At 40.8% G+C, this 20649-nt stretch overlaps 1 protein-coding gene across 5 annotated transcripts in view; it reads left to right on the top strand.

Moving 5' to 3' along the window:
* ALK (ALK receptor tyrosine kinase) overlaps positions 1–20649 on the top strand; it is a 326814-nt gene that overhangs the window by 251554 nt on the left and 54611 nt on the right. For all 5 annotated transcript variants that reach the window (XM_051612967.1, XM_051612966.1, XM_051612964.1 and 2 more), the window contains exon 9: positions 6075–6244. In XM_051612967.1, coding sequence (XP_051468927.1) covers positions 6075–6244 — 170 coding nt within the window. The remainder of the gene's footprint in view (positions 1–6074; positions 6245–20649) is intronic.

The following is a 20649-nucleotide window of genomic DNA, read 5'->3' as shown; positions in this document are numbered from 1 at the left end:
TTTAACCCACATGTAGAAGTTCATTGGAAACAAAGCACATGTAATTGAGCATAGGAATGTATATGATGTGTGAAGAATAAATCCAAATAGTGGCCTGATTTAAAGGAAGAATTTAAAGAGCTTGAGCAATAAAGTGCAGCATTATTCACCCCTTCACATTATGATTCCTCTCCTATGAGTGGGAATCATTTCTCCTGCTCAGGGTCAAGAGGGCAAAGAGGATCATGGGGTAGTTTCCTCATTTTGAAAGTTATAACTATTGCTTCTGTTAGAAATTCACTACAGAAACATGAACAGTCTGGAGACTGATTTTTAGAAAGACTGGTTTGTTCAGCACAAAGGAATCTGTGATAGACCTCAGTGCCATATCTGAGAAATAAACGCTATGCAAGCAGGTTTTGTGTAGGCTATAGTAGAGAAGAAAAACAACAGAGGTGATGTTGCCTGATGACGAACTTGAAATTAGCCTTAAATGTTAATGCACGCATCTTTATAAAAGAAGGTGACTCTTCGAAAGAGGGACTACATTGTGATTTGGAGCCAGATTACTTCATTTTTCTGTTAGATCCTGGGTTGAACCCTTAAAGGGTATAGTTGCACTGAAAAAAAAATGAAATCAGATTCCTGTAATAGTAAAAGAGCTTTGTGGCTTTGGCCATGTTTAAAATAATGAAAATATTTTCCTGATGCTATTTTGACATTTCAACTAGCTATTTCTTGAAAGCCACTGTTATGTTATGTTATGTTATGATGTTATGTTATGTCATCTTATTTTATCTCATCTTATATCATGTAAGTATTAAATTGAGCCAGACTTCTTTTAAACATGAAATTACTTTTTAAATGTAAATAGATTCTCTCTAGAAAATAACTATATAATATGTTGATGTAAAACAGTATAGTTGAATTTTGCCCTCTCGTTCAGGCTTATACATATGAAGATGTATATAAAGATGTTTTAATCCTCTGTGGTTATTAATTCAATTTTCTTTTCTATGTGTAAGTGTTGTAGCTTTTGTAAAGCATGTGAGTCAATACTATAAGTTCTGTGCATTCTGAGCCCCATGCTGACACCTGCAGAGCGTGTGTTTTTTTCTCTTCTGTTCCTTGAGCTTTAAATAACTTAGAAGGGTACACGGTAATAACATTGACTCAGAACATTTATGAGCATGAAACATGCAACATAGATATGCCTCAAGCACAGTCCTTCATGTCCTTCATTTTGCACAATGCTTTTAGCATCCTTTGTTCAAAGTGTTTTTAAAATCTGTACAGCTTATTCACTGTCTTTATCTTTTCTTGCTTCCTTTGCCACCTGGCTTCCATGTAATTTGATTGGAGGTTCTATAATATCTGAAATTTCTTGAAGGCCTGGTCACTACACAGTACTCTGGTGGCAAATTTATGAACTCTTACTCTTTCTTTCTCTTTTGTTGTCATGTTTATTTTTACATTTGTTTGTTTCCTGAAATGAAATTTAAGGTCTTGGTTTTATAAAAGTAAACATAAGTAAGAAACGATGTGAGAATAAATAACATGAGAATCTGTTAATATAAAATACAAGCTCTTCTTGCCTGCCCGGGTATTATAAAGCTATGTGATCAGGTCAGTTAATTATAATTTTGTCATTTAAGCAAGGTTTTTACTTGCACATCTGTTTCCTAAGCAAAAGCAGAAGTGCAAGCAGAGTACAAGAGAGGCAGATGATGCCCAGTTTTTGTTCTAGACAAGGAACAGAAAAAAGACATTTTGGTCACTTGTCTTGTTCATAAGGCTTCAACTCTGAATTGCTGAACAGTCCTATTAGATGTTTTTTGCTTGTGTTGTGTGCAACCATTTCTCATTTCTAGTAAGAAAATATTGCCAATGTGATAAACTTCATGCCTCAAATGTAGTTCATATTCATGTACAGAACTTACTGAGACTTGGCAAAGGTGTCTGCAGCTATTGTCTAATTCTGCATAAGCCATATTCCTACTTGCAGCTTTTGTTGCTTTTCAGTGATGAGGTGTTTTCCAAGCTTCCTTAATGCCTGACTTACATTTACTGGATCAGTGCATTCACATCTGAAAACAACTTCTGCTGTTTCCTGTCCAGTGAATAAAACCCAAGACAAGAGCTATGTTTTTCAGAAAAATAACTTTCTGTATTTCAAGAACCCACAGTTCCTGGTCAGGAATATTTTGAGCAGTTCCTTTGAGCAAGTATTATTTGTGGGAGGCAAGGACTGGGGGCATGAGAATAGAGAATTGTGCCATCTCACAAGATATAAGCCTGTGGTGCAGAGCTGGGGTGTGGGTAGCTAGAGAGCTGCCATCGGGATCCAGTTACTGCAGTTCCTTGGGAGCAGGGTGCCTGTAGGCTCTTCTCCATCTTCTTAAAAATACCTGTTAAAAGGCCTGTTTGAAGTATGTTCATATTTTCCACTTTCTTTGGTTACTTGTGCTAAAGATGGAGAAATAGCTTTTCTTGCCAGCTAGGACCATTATGCTAATAGCCAAGGACATTGCCACTCACAAAGAGAGGAAAAAGAAACAGCTCTCCAGGGTGCCACTGAGGAATGTTTTATTTATGCTGCTCTGTGTGTGTGTCTTTGGTCCTGTCAGCCATCTAAGCACCAGTTCATACTTGATGTTTCTGGCCATTAAAGTAGACTCACAGGTGTAAGCAGGCCCAAACTGCACCCAGAAGGTTCTCAGTATTTTATTTATTTTGTGCATAAAGAAGTAAAAGACAAGTCTCAGTTCTCCATTGGTTTTGAAATTATGCAGCTTGTACTAGGAAACTCTACCCTCCTTGTTTTATTTCACCAGGTTAGACCTGCTAAGCCCTGTTGATATTGGTAAGGATTCAGGTTTTGTTCATTCTTAGATGAATTGAGTCTCCTGTTTGTCAGTTCCAAAATTCCACAAACTCAGAAGCTAAGGGGATTTTCAGAGAGCATCTTTGCAGGTGGTGTTTGGAGTACAGTGCCTGTGGCCATCTGACCCAAGTTTTGCCTCAATATACTGTGTGTTTACCATGAGCTCTCTCTCCCTTTTCCTCAAATTAGTTTAGAGCATTTAATTTACTGACTCAGTGGGCTTGCATATGAACAACTTATCGCCAGCTATGATGGGTTCTAAAACTGGAAAGCAAGGTTCTGTAGAGCCAATGTCCACCTGCAATGCTTAATTGAATGTATTTCTTCTGGTTTAACACAGAGGGGGATATTTGATATATAATGTTAGGGGTATGCCACCAACAACCTAGATTTAGATTTTACCAAATGTGCTGCCACTCTACTTACAGGACACATGTATGTAGTACCATCTGCCATCACTGGTGCCATATTCTCTAGGATGAATGACATCCAACTCATTACTATGACATCCAGCTTATCATCTGCTTTGGTTCACTTCAACAGGCATGAAAAGACCTGGACTGCCCTGCTGTGAAGCTTAGAAACCAAGAAAATCACAGACAAAAATGCCCATTTAGACACAGTGCCAATCGATTTACTCAGAGCCCGATAATTAGAGTTGGCATATTGCACTTTGCCAACAAGCTGATCTCCCATGTCCAATGCCAGCTGTGTCTTTCCTTCAAACAGCTAATAAATGTGCAAAGGCATCCATTCCAATTCATCAATTGGTTGGACTTTTGCTGTAGTGTTACATTAATAGCTATAAAAGGCTTACACTTTTCTCACTTCTGATCATGTAGGTTTTGCGTCTTACTGTTTGGAAGGCCTCCAGAAGAGACAGAGGTTTGAAAATTGCTGCACAGTGGGAACTTCAGGGCTTTACCTCTCAAGTATTGTACTGTCAAAATGGCTCAGTGAAGTTGCTCCAACTTAGCTGTGTTAAAAATTTCACATAGTACATTACAGTGGAGTTGGCATCAGGGTCCTAAAAGTGTTTCACAAGTGGACTCTCAGTAAAAGGAGTTGCTTTCCCCGCTATATGTTGAGTGCTTTAAATGTCCACTGGCACTCCTAAGTCATTAAAAATAATAATTAAAAAAGTTTAGTCCTGATAATTTTTCTCAAGGGAAATTACTTACATGGGTCTGAAAGGTATTCCATTGGTATTTAAGGGAGATCAATCTTCACTATAATTTCAGTAGTCACACTTCACAGGCACTTGAAAATATAAAATACCCAACATGTTATTTAATCTTGATTGTCACTTGACATGAAGTCCGTATAGGCACTGGAAGTTAGGAGTAACCATGCAAATGTCAAGTCTGAAGATATCAGCCTCCTACACCATAAACCTTTGTCAGCAGCCTCTTCCACCACTGCTGGTTCTGGTGAACTTGTGGATATGAACTGAGCCATCCCCCAGCTGCTGCCCTGGCCATCACTTTGTGTTGTATTTGAAGCAGTTCTTTGCAGTCCTGCTCAGCTCTCTTTTTCTCTCTGGTGTCTGCAAGGTGAAAATCCCCACATTTCATCCTATGGTTTCCACTGTCTAAAATTTGTGGAAATGGACATGGGACTCCACACGTCCTTTCCCAGAGTTGGGGTGAAGGGTGAGCTGGTAGTCAGACCTGAGCAGTGGTTTGTCCCCAGAAGTGCTGTAGTCTGGTAGGCCCCAGTGATGGTTTGTGGAACTACAAAAAATGTATGCATCAGTCTTGAACATCAGTGAGGTAATGAGATAGATTCTTGTATATCAGGTAAGGGTACACCTGACCAATGCATGCATCACACATGCTAGGAGTTCAACAGACCCAGGAATGATTCCAAGCAAGTGCAGTGAATTTTGAACTGAAGAAAAAGAAGAACTACATCTAGGCTTTTTGGTCTCTGACATTGTTTTCGAGTGTAGTCAATTACTGTTGTTTTTGTAACTTTGGAGACAGGCAGATGAACTGTGCTGTTTACCTAAATTCATTACTGATAATTAACATAACAAGTACCTGGAATTTTGTTTCACCTACCTCAGAATTGTGACTGTAATCTAGAAATAATATCAACACTTCTCTCCTTTCAACCTCTAAGTCTTAATTGTCTGCCAGGGCAGACTTATACATGAGACAGGAATAGCAAGCAAAATCTAGCAGTTGCACATTATGCTGAGAAATGGATATGAATGTGCTATCCTATCAGAGCAAGAAGGTAAATAATGTTGTCAGGTATTTCTGTGTAAAATATAATTTTAATTTCCAGCCTCCTGAGTTAGGTGTTGGCAAAGAAGTGTGAAAAAACAGAGGGTTATTTTTTAACATGCTTGGATGCTAGATGCTGTGCTTAACACTTTCTTGTGTCCAAAATTCCATTGTTACATTGTTAGCTTCAATGAATCTGTTTCTTCAGCAATCTCAGCTCTATTGTTTATTGAAATGAGACCCAGCTTCTGCATGCAATATATATGTATTTTACTTATGCTCTTTATCAACAAAGAGCTGGCTCTTCTCAAGAAAATTAGAAGACTATATTCATATCATATGGATACTGAGGATAGCCTGATGTAGAAGGAATTGTTTTTCTTCTTATTCAGTGAGAGAAAGTCATAAAATGAGTCATAAAATGAGAAAACTACATTAAATAATTTTGCATACAGGGATAAATGCATAGAAATTGATTCAATTACATCAAACATAACAAAAATGTTAGAAAACTGGTTCCCTAAGATACTTAAATTAATTTTAAAAATCATCATTACTGAACTTAAATTGCAAATTCTTCAGCAACTTGGAAAGAGGTAAGGAAAAAATTGATAGCTGGGGGATGGGGATGTGATTACTAGTGATGCCTGCTTATTGCAGCTATTTTCCCTGTGTTTTTGCTGCTGCCAGAATATAAAAGTTTATTGCTGAAAAAGTTGTTAGTCTTAACTTGAATTTCTTAAGTGATGTGTTAGGGGGGTGTGATCTTAGTACTTAAGATAACAAAGATGATCTCATTAAAATCACAGACACATACATGAAAGCTAAAGCAGATGTTTTTAATGTTATTAAAAAAAAAAACCCAAACCCAACAAACAAACCCCCCCTCAAATGAAATGAAGTGAAAGAAGAGTTGGGAATTTTGTGAACTTTTGGATAATGTTTTTGATGTTTAATCTCACTTGTTCTCTTTCTTCTAGCTACGAATGTCATGGCTCATCCATGGTGTCTTGCTGGGAAATATATCCCTTGTGATGGTCGAGAACAAGACAGGAAAGGAACAGAGCCGGACGTTCTGGCATTCAAATAACAATGAAGTTTTGGGAATATGGCAGTGGATGATCTTACCTCTCCCACATATACTGGATAGGTATGAATCTCCCCATTGTTATCCTTCATCGTGATCAGTCATTTCATCACTAGCTGCCTGGCAATGAAAATAATAGAATCAGAGAATGTGTTGGGTTGGAAGGGACCTGTAAGATCATCTAGTCCAACACCACGACAATAAGCAGGAACATCTCCAACTAGAACAGACTGCTCAGAGACTCATCAAGCCTGACCTTGAATGTCTCCATTCTCTAGGCCACCTGTTCCAGTGATCCACCACCCTCATATTAAGGAACTTTTTCCTAATATCCAACCTAGATCTACCCTTTTCTATCTTAAAACCATTACCCCTTGTCCTATTGTTACATGCCCTTGTGAAGAGGTCTTCCCCATCCTTCTTACAAGCCCCTTTCAGGGTATTGAAAGGTCGCTATAAGGTCCCCCCAGAGTGTTCTCTTCTTCAGGCTGAACAACCACAACTCCCTCAGTCTGTCTTCATAAGAGAGGTGCTCCGGCCCTCTGATCATTTTTGTTGTCCTCCTCTGGACACACTCCAACAGGTCCACATCCTTCTTGTGTTGGGGGCACCAGAGCTGTATGCAGTACTCCAGGTGAGGTCTCAGCAGGGCAGAGGGGCAGAATCACCTCTGTTGATCTGCTGGCCACACTTCTCTTGACACAGCCCAATACGCGGTTGGCCTTCTGGGCTGCAACTGCACATTGGTGGCTCAAGTCCAGCTTTTGATCCACTAGTACTCCCATGTCTTTTTCCGCAGGGCTGCTCTCTAGCATGTCTTCCCCAGCCTGTATTGATACCTCTGGTTGCCCCAGCCCAGGTGCAGGACCCTGCACCTGGCCTTGTGGAACCTCATGAAGTTCTCCAGCTTGTCTAGGTCCCTCTGGACAATATGGCCAACATCACTCCTGGAAGTGGCTCCTGCAGGGAGGGGAAGTACTTTGTCCCCAGAAGGTGTCTTCTGCTACAGGCAGGGAATGAAGATAACTGAATAGTTAGAGCAAAGCACCAATCCTTAGTGGTCATCTTGGTTCACAGACTCATTCACTGGGTAGTCTATAGGTAGATGCTTAAAATTCTGCGTCTCCATTTCATCAATTGGAAATAAATCGATATTCTCACATACTGTTCCATGTAGCATATTTGATTCTCCTATGTGGTTTGCTAGAGTTGGATGTGAGATCCATAGTTGATTTTTTTTCTGAGTACATAAATTCCCAGTGTTTACTATGTCTATTTCTGAGGATGAGAGAGAAGGGCGAAGAGCCTGCTGAAAATCAGACAAAGATGCATCTGAACACCTTTGCATTATCTGTAGCAGGCAGCTTAGCTCAATAAAGGGCTTTCTCAGTTATGACTGTATTCTGGCTTTAAGCATAAAAGGTCTATCTAGTAGCATATGCTTAATCTGGTAGCATATGCTTATTTAAAGAGTGTTGCTTTAGCTGTTTCAAGGCAAGCTTTAAGGCAGTACCCTGTTGTTCATTGTTTACTTTTTGTGCATGTTCTGGCTTATGCTGTTTATAGAGAAGGCACAAACATATTTCACCTCCTGCTGCCCTGGTCCTTAGGCTGTAAGATGCGTCTACAATCTGTGTCATGAGCACTGGGATCCTTTGTCTTTTTGGAAATCTGTGCCCTGGAATTAATGGATTTCATTAAAGCATAATTTGCCTCATATCACATTTGAACAAATATTGTATGAATATGTCTTTTATCTTGCTGGATCTTGGGGATGCGCGTAAGCTGCAAATACAACCAGGACACTGCCAAAACTTCAGTCTTGAGTGTATAATTAATATCTATGAGTCAAAGATTTTAAAAATATCAGCATTATGCTTATTGTGCAGCCACTGGTGAAGCACTGTTTGGAAAAATACCTGGTTGCTTCATTCCTTTCATCTGTGTTTCCTTTGAAGAATAGTACATTTTGCCATTATTACTTATGTGATTTATTTTCTAATGTTGCCAGGGGAATATTTTGTTCCTGAATTATTCTGTACTCTTATACTATTATTTTCCTTTAAATTCTCTCTGGTTGCACAGTCAGACAGAGAATACTTCGATCTTAGGAGCCAGGCTGACTAGTTTATGTAGAATGACAGATCCAGCTGATTGACAGTGCATATCATGCATAAGGGGCTGACACTGTTACTTTCCTGTTACTTACAGAGAAAGACACCTGGGTTCACTGAAGGGAAGGTAGTTTGCTGGAAGTTAAGACATAAGCAGGGAAAACTTTGAAGTTTTGTTGTCACTTGAAAGACTTTGTCCTTATTTATTCACAGAAAGTGCGTTATTGTAGGGAATCTTTTTCTAAGATTGACTTAGTTGAAACCAGTCCTTCTTAGGAAGGAAGAAATCTCCTGTGTAGGTATCTTTCTCACCATCTTGAAAGCTGTTACTTACAAAATCTGGACTGATGTTCAAGTTAGGAAGGAAGTTTCTGAAAGTGTACATTGAAGTGGTAGTGGGGAGACTGTAGTATATATACTTTGGAGATAAATAAAGTTCTATAATAGTATTTAATTGATGTGAATGCAATGCTGGTGCTGCTGAAAGCTTGCTGTGACTTTCTTTTTCTAATTGGTTCCTAAACCAGTAGCAGTGAGGGTCTGTGTTAGCAGCATATTTCAGATATTCCTACAGAAGGAGCTGAAACTTTAAATCACCTAACAGAACTAAAGCTCTTAAATAAAGCACATCAGTGTACACAAAATTAAAGAACATTCCGTTGTGATTAGTGAGCTGAATGGGAAGTGTTACGAATAACAAGATAATATGCATCAAAACTGCTCAAAAGCATGCTTGTTCAAAACTATTAACCATAATTTCCATGTTTGGCTTATAGCACTTAAAAAAATCATTAGGAAGAGTTCAAAGAAATTAGATCAGCTCTATCTTTAGAGACATTTTTAAAATGTTTTATATCCCTCAAGCTTTTGGGAGAAATTATATTTTGGCAGAAAATCATAGCTAAAACAGTTCAGGTGATTTTGCAGGAACAGAAAGTAGGGAGGAATATGACAAAGAAACTAAACTGAGACGGAGTGATGTCAGATTTCTAGCAGTGTTAGGCTGGGCAATCCTGGACTTATGCTTGATTTCTAAGAGTACCATATGGAAAGAATTATCTGCTTTCGTCCCATTTGATACTTAGGAGAACATCCATTTAAAAGTTCACCCTGTGTGAAGTCTTACTTTTTCTGTGTGGACTTCAAGAGGCTAAAGCCCTATCTTCGTACTTGTTCCCAAAGTTAGCTATCCATCCTTGTTCTGGAAGGTGTTGGCAAAAGAGTCTTGACAGTTGGCTCATGTGGTGTGGAGGTTAGCAGAGCTGTAACTCAATTCCAAATGCTCAGAATCTTCTGTGCATGGGGGAGGAAGGGCAAAGGGCCTGCTGAAGGATAGTCCATCAAAGCAGCTATAATTAAAAAAGCCAGTTGTGGGCAAGAGCTCCTTGAACAGATTGAGCTTACCAGAGGCAAAAGGCAAAGTCACCTGAGGTGCTGTATTTTAACTTATCAATTAAATACACTATACATGACCTAACAATCCTCTATCCCTCATTTGGCCCCCATGTAGCCACCTACCCTTCCCTGAAAGACACATTATTTGCTGTCATGGTTTGACTCAGTATCTCAAATTAAATCAATGACAACAATGCTCTCAATCCCTTCCCCCTCCTACACAGGTAGGGAAAGGAGAGAGAGAATAAAGAAAGAGACTTTCCAGATTGAAAACTAAACTAGACAGCTTTAACTGAATACTAATGAAAAAAGAAAATATGTACAAATATATACAAGTATGTGCATGAGTCTGCAAAACCCTATTGTGTTGCCCCACCCCCAGCAACTCCCATGGCATTTCCTGAGATGTGAGCAGTTTCAAAATGTTCCAGAGCACTGCTGGAGAAAGCGGCAGAGCAGACAGGAGCTGAGGAGAGAGTTATGAGTGTCAGGAGTGCACAAGCCTAGGGAGAGATCAATGGTGATGGATAGATAGAGTCTTCCCTGGACGCCGGCCATGGATGGGAATGAAGAAAGAGGAAGAAGAAGGGGCTTGACTTCCACGATCCTTGACTTTATACCAAGTCCTTCATAAATATATGGATGGAATACTTTGGTTGGTCAGTTTTGCCATCTGTCTAGTCTGGTCCTCCTTATGCGAGGGTTGTACATATGATTCTTCTGCTCCTTTAGTGTCCAAAGCAGTAAATGTGACAAGCAGAGCAAAGTGTTCTTGGTCTCTCAGCAGTATCTATAAACATTCAGTTGTTATCAATCCACTAGCTGAAAAACTTGCAGCTTGTGTCAGTGAGTATGCTGCTTAAAAGAGAGTTCATTTAAGAAAAAAAATATCAGTAAAAAAGAAATTGGCTTTATCCTGGCTCAAACCAGGATGTATGCAAATCCGATAATCTGCATAAGATTAGTGAAAGATACAGAATTGGTCATTTTTACTTATTGGAATTTACACATGAATGTAGTATTAAAGTATTTTGGTTGAACTGTGTTACTGTGAAGTGGAGAATTTTTTGGTTTTTAACTTAACAGAAATGTAAGTAGGAAACAATTTTGAAAGCTCTGTTGTAGCTGGTTGTTTGTGCTTGTTTTTTTTTTTTGACACATTTGTTTTCAGTATGTAAATGTGAGTTTAAATTTTAATTATGATAAAGTCATGAGATTGTGACAGCAAGAGCAAACCAGAAGCCTGATGTAATTGTAGATGAGTGATTTGTGTAGCTAATAAGTGGACATTCTGTTAGCTTAACAGTATGGTTAAGGTATATTACATAGATAAATTACAAGCATGAATAACAAAGTGATTCTTTGAAGCTTGCTGTAGGTTGATGTTTATTATCACCAACCTGCCAAGCAACTGTTTTTCTAGGCAGTGTAAAAGGTAGACTCACTCTAACAGACTGAAGCCTGGTTGGAAAACTAATTCTTTGACAAGCCAATTTTAATTCTCTTGATTTCTGCTCCCTTGGTGAAATTGCCATATGGAATCATATGTAGACTAAATGTTCTGTGGGTCTATCTATCACCTGGCTGGAGTTGTCTGGAAGTTGATTCCTCATGAGTCAGACCAGACCAGCACTGGCCTTTTAAGGCCTATATTCTCTATAAAACATGTCACAGAAACACAAAATCATCCTGGTTGGAAAGGACCTTGAAGATCATCAAGTTCAACTATAACATACATCCACCAACCATAACCTAAATCTACCCGTTCAGTGCTTAAATCATGTCCTTAAGCACTACATCTATACTTCTTTTAAACACTTCCAGGGATGGTGACTCCACCACCTCCCTTGGGCAGCCTGTTCCACTGTCCAACCATCCTTTTGATAAATAAATTCTTTCTAATATCCAGTCTAAACCTCCCCTGGCGCAACTTGAGGCCATTTCCTCTGATCCTGTCATCATTCACTTGAGAGAAGAGGCCAACTCCCACCTCCCTACAACTTCCTTTCAGGTAGTTGTAGAGAGCAATGAGGTCTCCCCTCAACCTCCTCTTCTTCAAACTAAACAATCCCAGTTCCCTCAGCCTCTTCTCATAGGACTTGGTCTCCAGACTTTTCACCAGCTTGGCAGCTCTCCGCTGGACATGCTCCGGCAACTCCTCATCCTTCTAGTGAGGGGCCAAGATCTGAACACAGTACTTGAGGTGTGGCCTCAGCAATGCTGAGTACAGGGGCATGACCACTTCTCTACTCTGGCTGGCCACACTATTCCTGGTGCAGGCTGGAATGCTGGTAGCCTTCTTGGCCACACTGCTGGCTCATGTTAAGTCTGCTGTCAACCAGCACCCCCAGGTCCTTCTCTATCATGCAGCTTCCAACCGCTTATCTGCAAGCCTGTAGCCGTGCATGGGTTCGTTGTGACCAAAGTGCAGGACTTGGCACTTGGCCTTGCTGAACCTTGTACAGTTGGCCTTGGCCCATCAATCCAGTGTGTTTAGGTCTCTTTGAGGTGCCTTCCTACCCTCAAGCAAATCGACACTTCCTCCAAGCTTAGTGTCATCTGCAAACTTACTTAGGAAGCACTCAATTCCCTCATCTAGATCCTTTAAAGTTTCTTTAGCGCCCATGAAATAGTGGAGTTCAAGATCCTTAGGGCAGCAAGGAGAGCTCACAGTAAGCTTACTACCCTTGAATTCAGGAGTGTGGATTTCAGCCTCTTCAGGGATCTGCTTGATAGAGTGTAATGGGATAACATCCTAGAGGAAAGAAGAGCCTATGAAAGCTGGCTGATAGTTAAGGATCACCTCCTCCAGACCCAAAAGCAATGCATCCCAACTAAGAGAAAGTCAGGTAAAACCCCCAGAAGGCAGGTCTGAATGAGCAAGCAGCTCCTAGAAAAAACAGACTTAAGAAGGAAGCATATAGAGGGTGGAAGCTAGGACAGGTACCCTGGGAGGATTACAGAGAAGTTGTCTGTGCAGCTAGAGGTCAGGATAGGAGAGCCAAATTCCAGATAGAACTAAATCTCTCCAGGGATGTAAAGAAGAGTAAGAAAAGCTTCTATAGGTAGGTTGGGGACAAAAGGACAACCAAAGAAAATGTAGGCCCTCTTCTGAAGAAACAGAAAACCTAGCTATGATATTGAGAAGGCTGAGGTCGTCAGTGAGTTCTTTTCATCACTCTTCTCTGGCAAGTGCTCCAGCCTCACTGCAAAAGCCACAGAAGGTGAAAGCAGGGACTGGAAGATTAAAGTACCCCACACTGTAGGAGAAGAACAGGTTTGTGACCATATAAAGAACTCGAATGTGCACAAGTCTGTGGGACCTGATGGGGTCCATCTATGGGTCCTGAGGGAGCTGGCGGATGCAGTTGCTAAGCCTCTGTCCATCATATTTAAGCGGTCATGGTGGTCTGATGAGGTTCCTGCTGACTGGAAAAAGGTAACATAGCTCCTATTTTTAAAAAGGGGGAAAAGGAAGACCTGGGGAACTACAGGCCAGTCAGTCTTACCTCTGTACCTGGCCAGATCATGGAACAGATCCTCCTAGAAAATCTGCTAAGGCACATGGAAAATAAGGAGGTGACTGGTGACAGCCAACATGGCTTTACTAAAGGTAAGTCATGCCTGACCAATTTGGTGGCCTACAGCAAGGCTACAGAGATGGTGGATAATGGCAAAGCAACTGACATCATCTATGTGAATTTGTGCAAGGCATTTGACACTGTCCCACATGACATGCTGGTCTCCAAACTGACAAGACATGGATTTGACAGGTGGGCCACTCAGTGGATAAATAATTGGCTGGATGGCTGCACCAAGAGAGTTATGGTCAATGGTTCAGTGTCCAAGTGGAGGCGAGTGATGAGTGGTGTTCCTCAGGGGTCAGTACTGAGACCAGTGCTGTTTAACATGCACATGGATAGTGGGATTGAGTGTATCCTCAGCAAGTTTGCTGACGATACCAAGCTGTGTGTATAGTAGCTGACACCTTAGAGGAAAGGGATGCCATCCAGAGGGTCCTTGACAGGCTGGAGAAGTGGGCCAATGCCAACCTCATGAAGTTCAACAAGGCCAAGTGCAAGGTCCTGCACCTGTGTCAGCCCAACCCCAGGCACAAATACAGGCTGGGGGAAGAATGACTAGAGAGCAGTCCCAAGTTAAAGTACCTGGGGGTGGTAGTAGATGAGAAGTTCAACACGAGCTGCCAGTGTGCGCTCGCAGCCCAGAGAGCATCCTGGGCTGCATCAAAAGAAGTGTGGCCAGCAGGGCCAGGGAGGTGATTCTACCCCTCTACTCTGCTCTGGTGAGGCCTCACCTGGAGTACTGTGTCCAGCTCTGGAGCCCTCATCACAGGAAAGACATGGAGCTGTTGGAGAGGGTCCAGACAAGGGCCATGAAGATGATCAAAGGGCTGAAGCACCTTTGCTACAAAGACAGGCTGAGAGAATTGGGGCTGTTCAGCCTGGAGAAGAGAAGGCTCTGGGGAGACCTTATAGCAGCCTTGCAGTACCTGAAGGGGGTCTACAGGAAAGCTGGGCAGGGGGTTTTCACCAGAGAGGGTAGTGATAGGACAAAAGTTTTTAATGGTTTTAAACTGAAAGAGGGCAGGTTTATGTTAGAAATCAGGAAAAAATTCTTCACCGTGAGGGTAGTAAGGCACTGGAATGGTTTGCCCAGGGAGGTTGTTGATGGCCCCATCCCTGGAGGTGTTTATGGCCAGGTTAGATGAGGCTTTGTGCAGCCTGGTCTAGTGTGAGGTGTCCCTGCTCATAGCAAGGAGGTTGGAAACTTATGATGTTTAAGGTCCCTTCCAACCTTAACCATTCATGATTCTATGATAAGTTTTCATTGTAATTTCTGAGAGGAACATTTTTAAAATAAGTATTAATAAGTATTAATATAAGTATTAATAAGTATTAATAAGTATTAAATAAGTATTAATAGTAACCTGCCCAACCTCAGTACACTCTTTTGATAGAAGAAGATTGTATAGAAATATAAAAGAAATTTTAAAATGTCTTCCAGTTAGAAAGGTTTCCTTGGTATCCCTCCTTCTAAAGTTGATTTTTTTGCCATTACAAAGTTTAAGTTTTTAGCCTGTCTCAAGAGGCAGTGACCAAACAGGTAGCGAAAGGAAGATTGAGAGGAGGAGGTTACTTGGGGTCCATAGAAATGAAATTTTAGTTCTAAGTAGCAGCACCATTTGGCTTGTCAATGATAGCAAGACTAGTCTGTGTGTTTTTAACAGGCCAGCATGTTCAGAAAGTGAAAAACAATTTTATTTTGGTCAAGTTGTGCATTGAGAGCTTAAAAATTATTTTCTTGCTGGTGACCTCCTGAACACTGACTATGGAATTTTACTATGTTGGAAGAGAAAAATGTGATTTATTTGGAAAGCTAGGTATGGATGTGACCTTGCTGAGGAAGAAAGAAAAGAAGTCTACAAACTTAAGTTAGCCCAGAAGGGAATATTCTGTTGCAACAAGTCAAAATTCATGTCCAGGTGATTATGCTTTATTTACACCAGCTTCTTTACGTGTTCCATTCCTGCTGGTGCACTGGATTTTTATGAACCACACTGATGCTCACCAGTTTTTTGTCTACATAACAAAGTGGGATCCCCTTTCTATCCTTGAGAATGAGACCCTTTGTTCTGTCTGGCTCCTTCAGCGGCTCTAATCTCAATGGCAGCCAAAGCAGCTGGGGAACTTCTCACTCATTGCTGCAGTAAAAAGAGTAGTAAAAACAAATTGTCCCATAGTCATACGACTTTGCTGCATTTCTACCAGGTGTGGCTAAGCACTCTTCATGTCTGATAATTTCTTCTTGCATTGCTTTGTCTCTCTCTAACACTGCTTTTTTGTTTTCTTTGTAAGAAGTTTCTGGGCATGAGGTTTCCTATCAAGGAAAAAAAAGTTACATTCTTGACAGTATATTTTACCTAGACACCTGTTTGTCTCCTGTTACTCTTTAACTTTTTTTTCAATCTGCTATGAAGAAACAGAGACCCTCCATACTAGCTAGACATGTGTACCACAAATATATTCATCAGTCACATCTAATCCAGAACTCTTTATTTTTTTCTTCTTATATCTATCCAACAAGTACAGCCTCTGTTGCTTTAATGTAGTCCCATATTACTTTGTTAAAAGCAGAATGAGACTTGAATGCCTTTATTGTTGCTTTTCTGCTCTATAGCAGTAACCGTGCTGTCCTTCTTTTGAAAGGGTGTTAATCTGCTGATGTATGTTCTGTTCATCTGAAAAAGGGGATTTTAGTGACTGTGTGTGGAGTACCTGTGGCAGATTTTGTACATGTGTATGATCAGCATGGTTGCCTTTAATAACACCTTTGAATCTCAACCTTTATTACTGGCTATTAGGTAACTTACTGCATGACAGTTCTGTCACTGTAACTGTGTTTGGTTAACATGCTTATATTTCTCCAAATAATCTCATTCCACCTAAGGATGTCTTTTATCCCAAACAGTAAGTATTCCTTTGTGAACTGAGGTAATAATGCAGTATTTGTAATAGAGAAGTTAACGGGAACCTGAATGTAATAAGAGTTAGTGACCTGAAACTTCTCTGTTCCATAAGTACCTCGGTCTCCATCAGGTTCAGCCATAATTATTTTAGCTAGGTAGAGAGAGAAATCAGTTCCATCAGAGGCAAAACATTACAAGTTATGAACTGGCACACTGTGATCGTGTCAATGCATGAGGGATTGACTACAGAGGAGATTAACATTCAGTCTTGGTTAATAATCCCTGCCTTTATGATGAAAAGAAAAATAATAATCATGATGTGCCTTTCTAAAAAAAAGGCATAAAGACAGATGTCCAAGTCTGGCTTATGGGAAAATGAACTGTCTGTTCGAGCCAGGAACAATATTTACATGGAATTCAGAGTTGTTACTGAAGGGAAGGAGCTGCAGAACTTGCACAAAATCAGCTTTCTGAGGTCTTTAATTGAAGGAGAAGGTTTTTTTTTATTTCTGTCCAAGTAGAAAAGGATATGGTACACCCAACAGCTAACATTTCTGTGCAATGAAGTCCTTAACATAGGAGGCATGAGCAAAAGTTTGTCCTTATGGGGTCTGTACCAATGTAACTATATGTATTTTGATATTTTTAGGTCTATATTTCCCTCTTCAGTTAGGGTCAAGAAAAAATAAGTAAGTAAAAAACCTGACAAACCTGATCACCTTCTATGACAAGATAACCCACCTGGTCGATGAGGGAAAGGCTGTGGATGTTGTCTCCGTGGACTTCCGTAAAGACCTTGACACTGTTTCCCTCAGCATTCTGATGAAAAAAACGGCTGTTTGGACAGGTGTATGCTCTGCTGGGTAAAACACTGGCTGGACAGCTGGGCCCAGAGAGTGGTGGTGAATGGAGTTAAGTCCAGCAGGCAGGTGGTCACAAGTGGTGTTCCTCAGGGCTCAATATTGGGACCACTTTTTAACATCTTTATCAACGATCTTGATGAGGATACAGAATGTACCCTAATAATTTTGCAGACAACACCAAGCTGGGAGGGAGTGTTGATCTGTCTGAGGGTAGTGAGGCTCTACAGAGAGACTTGGACAGACGAGGTCAATGGGCCATGTCAAGGTTGCATGAAGTTCAACAAGGCCGAGTGCTGGGTCCTGCGCTTGGATCACAACAACCCCATGCAACACTACAGGCTTGAGGAAGAGTGGCTTGAAAGCTGTCCAGCAGAAAGGGACCTGGGGGTTCTGATTGACAGGCGGCTCATTATGAGTCAGTAGTGCATCCGGATGGCCAAGAAGACCAATGGCATCCTGGCCTGTATTAGAAATTGTGTGGCAAGCAAGACGAGGGAGGTGATTGTCCCTCTGTACTCAGCATTGGTGAGGCCACACCTCAAATACTGTGTCTAGTTTGGGGCACCTCAATACAAGGACATTGAGGTGCTGGAGCATGTCCAAAGAAGGGCAATGAAGCTGATGAAGGGTCTAGAGAACAAGTCTTATGAGGAGCCTCTGAGGGAACTGGAGCTGTTTAATCTCAAGAAAAGGAGGCTGAGGGGAGATCTCATTGTCCTCTTCAACTTCCTGAAAGGACCAGTCTCTTCTCACAAGTAAAAGGTGATAGAACAAGAGGAAGTGGCCTCAAGCTGTGCCAAGGGAGGTTTAGACTAGTGCCAAGGGAGGTTTAGACTAGACATTAAGAAGAATTTTTTCACTGAAAGGGCTGTCAAACATTCGAACATGCTGCCCAGGGAGGTGGCTGAGTCACCATCCCTGGATGTGTTTAAAAGTCATTTAGTTGTGCCACTCAAATATGGCTTAGTGCTGGACTTGGTAGAGTGGGGTTAATGATTGAACTCAAGGATGTTAAAGGTCTTTTCCAAACTAAGTGATTCTACGATTCTATGTGATGAAGTTCAAATAGTGACCATGTTCAAATAAACCCCAAGATACAAAGATTCTGAGGAATGGGGTAAATTACAGCCCAGAAGCTTTGATGTTAGCCTATTTTTGTCAGATTCAACTGAGTTGGGCTATGTTTGGTCTTACCTTTCAAGGAACTGTTCATTAGGATTCAGATTTCACAGACTGGGCCAAAGAAAGAAGCCCAAAAAATCATATTTGTTATGCCTTTGTGCCATTTCTTTTCTGTGGCTCCAAAATCAATAGTCATGATCAATAGTCATGCTTGAGTGGTTTTTGAATTCATATAAAACTTGTTTCCTTCAGACAGACAAGCTAATGTTTCCCAAAGGGGAGATCTGAAGTAGGGTTTTTTTGTCCACCTGATAAAGCATTTCCCATCTGCCTCAAACAGATTTTTTAATTATTATTTTTTTAAAATAAGGGCCTGGTTGTGAAATGCATTCACAGCTCAGCTGGCACTCAACTCTGTGGGATGTAACTGGTACTTCCCAATTGTCATACATCCAAGAAACTGTTTTTAATAGCTGTGCTCCTGGGATCAAGTAGGACAAAAGAGACAGATCACTAGTAGTTTCCACCAGTGTCCAAGTAAAATTTTTTCTAATATCCAAGCCATTAAAGCCTTTTGTAGCAACCATATTTTCACTCCTGTGAAGAAATCTAGTTTACAAACAGACTTTTATGAGGATTTGGATTCCATGTAAGGAAGTTGCTGGGATTTATTAAGCAACAAATTTTGCTGCTCCTTATGTCATTGCCTTCAGGAACACTCTTCAATGGCCATCCACCATAGCATCTGTGTTTGCAGTGAATATATCTACACAGTGCTGTGGACCAGTGTCTGTGCTGTATAGGTGCCAGCTGAAGTACTGGATGTGCAGTCAGCACATCCCACTTTGATCTGTGCAAAGAGTACCAGTGAGATGTTGCCACCTCCAGCGTTATAGTGAGTCACTGCAAACGTGTGCTTCTGGTGGTTCAGTATTAGCTTTCACCGAAGTCAAAGCGAGTTGTTTCATTTATTTCAGGGATAAAACACTTTTTAAGAAAGGAGCTGACAAAGGAAAGAGATTATCTCTGGGGTCACTTTTGATTAAATTTCCCTTAATTAGCCCATTAAGCTAAACCCACCAAAGCTAATGATTGAAATGTTGGTTAACTGATTAACTTGTTTCAATGGAATTTGAAAGACACTAAATTCATTAAACTAGAGAAGAGAAAAAGATTAACTATTTGGTGCAGAAATGCTGATCTCAACAGATTTGTACTGAAACTGCATTCATGTTAGAAGAAAAATCAGATTAATAGACAACCAGAGCAGCACTGATGTCAAAACAGTATTTGACATGCACATGATTTTTCTATTTTGGAGGCATTTCTATCTTTTTTCATCCTTGGTGAACTTCAGGAAACTTCCGAAGTGTTTTGATCCCAGTGCTTCTGCAGGTGAAATCAGCAAGACTTATTTGTGTCATGCCTTTCTCTTCTTAGAGGCTGAACATTTGATAATTTTCATAGGAACAACTTAATTGCCTAAAGAATCCATCAGAGGATAACACCCTGGGGCATGAAGCCCGGAGGACTCTGTCTCATTTGTCTTTGTAATTAATTTCCCAGCCTCAGTTTAGCAGTTTACAAGCATAAGTAACCATCAAAATGTCCATATCTCCAAGTGGCATTTAGTATGCACCCCCAGGAAACAGGCTGAAGAGCAAATGTGTCAAAAGACTCAGTTCCAGTGGCCTCTTCAGTGTAGCATCAAAAATTATTGTGTGAACGGCATTGATTTTCAGATACAGCCAACTGCAAGATGTGTTGCTGAATACTCTTCCACCTTACTGCTTCCTGGAGGTTTCAGCAGCACACAACAGGGAGGGAGGAGCTTCTGCTCAGCTATGGTCTGTAGTTTATAGCCCAATATAGGTCCTGGTTCTCTATAACCAGACTTACCTGTGGTGGTTCAGGACCTGTTTCACATATGATTCAGTCATCTCTGCTGCTGGCACAGTAACTTACAGGAAGAAATAGATCAAAGTCTATTTTGTCTGTGCAACAGCTTTTGTTTGAGACTCATATGACATGTCTTGAACCTAACAGCTAATATTTATGCTAGAGCTAGAGCTTGTTTTTTCGTCTGAAGTGTAGTGAGATGTCAGCTGTGGAGCGAACAGGGGGAGGAGGCATAGAGAGGACAGCCAATGTACCTGTAAGCCAGTTTAACATCTGGGATTTTATGCTTCTTCCAGTTGTCCTCCTAGACATACCCACAATGGCTTTCAGGTACACTATCTGAAAACTGTGAGGCTTCTGGCAATGACAGACTGCAGTTGCACTTTGTGTGGATTGGGAAGGCAAAAAATGTACTTTCATGATCTTTAGATTTGTTCAAATGGAGCTGCTACCTTTTGAACTGATAAAGACAGATCATTTAGCAAGGAAAATTGTGTCTTGCTGTTTGGCGTTTCCTTTGGTGCTAGGGATACTCATACTCTTCCCTCACCATATCCATTATTCTTTGTGTCAATGTCAAGCACCTGT

The sequence above is a fragment of the Apus apus genome, chromosome 3, assembly GCF_020740795.1.
Source record: "Apus apus isolate bApuApu2 chromosome 3, bApuApu2.pri.cur, whole genome shotgun sequence".
NCBI lineage: Eukaryota > Metazoa > Chordata > Aves > Apodiformes > Apodidae > Apus > Apus apus.
The sequence above is the reverse complement of the archived record's forward strand: the minus strand, read 5'-3'. Positions and strand labels throughout refer to the sequence as shown.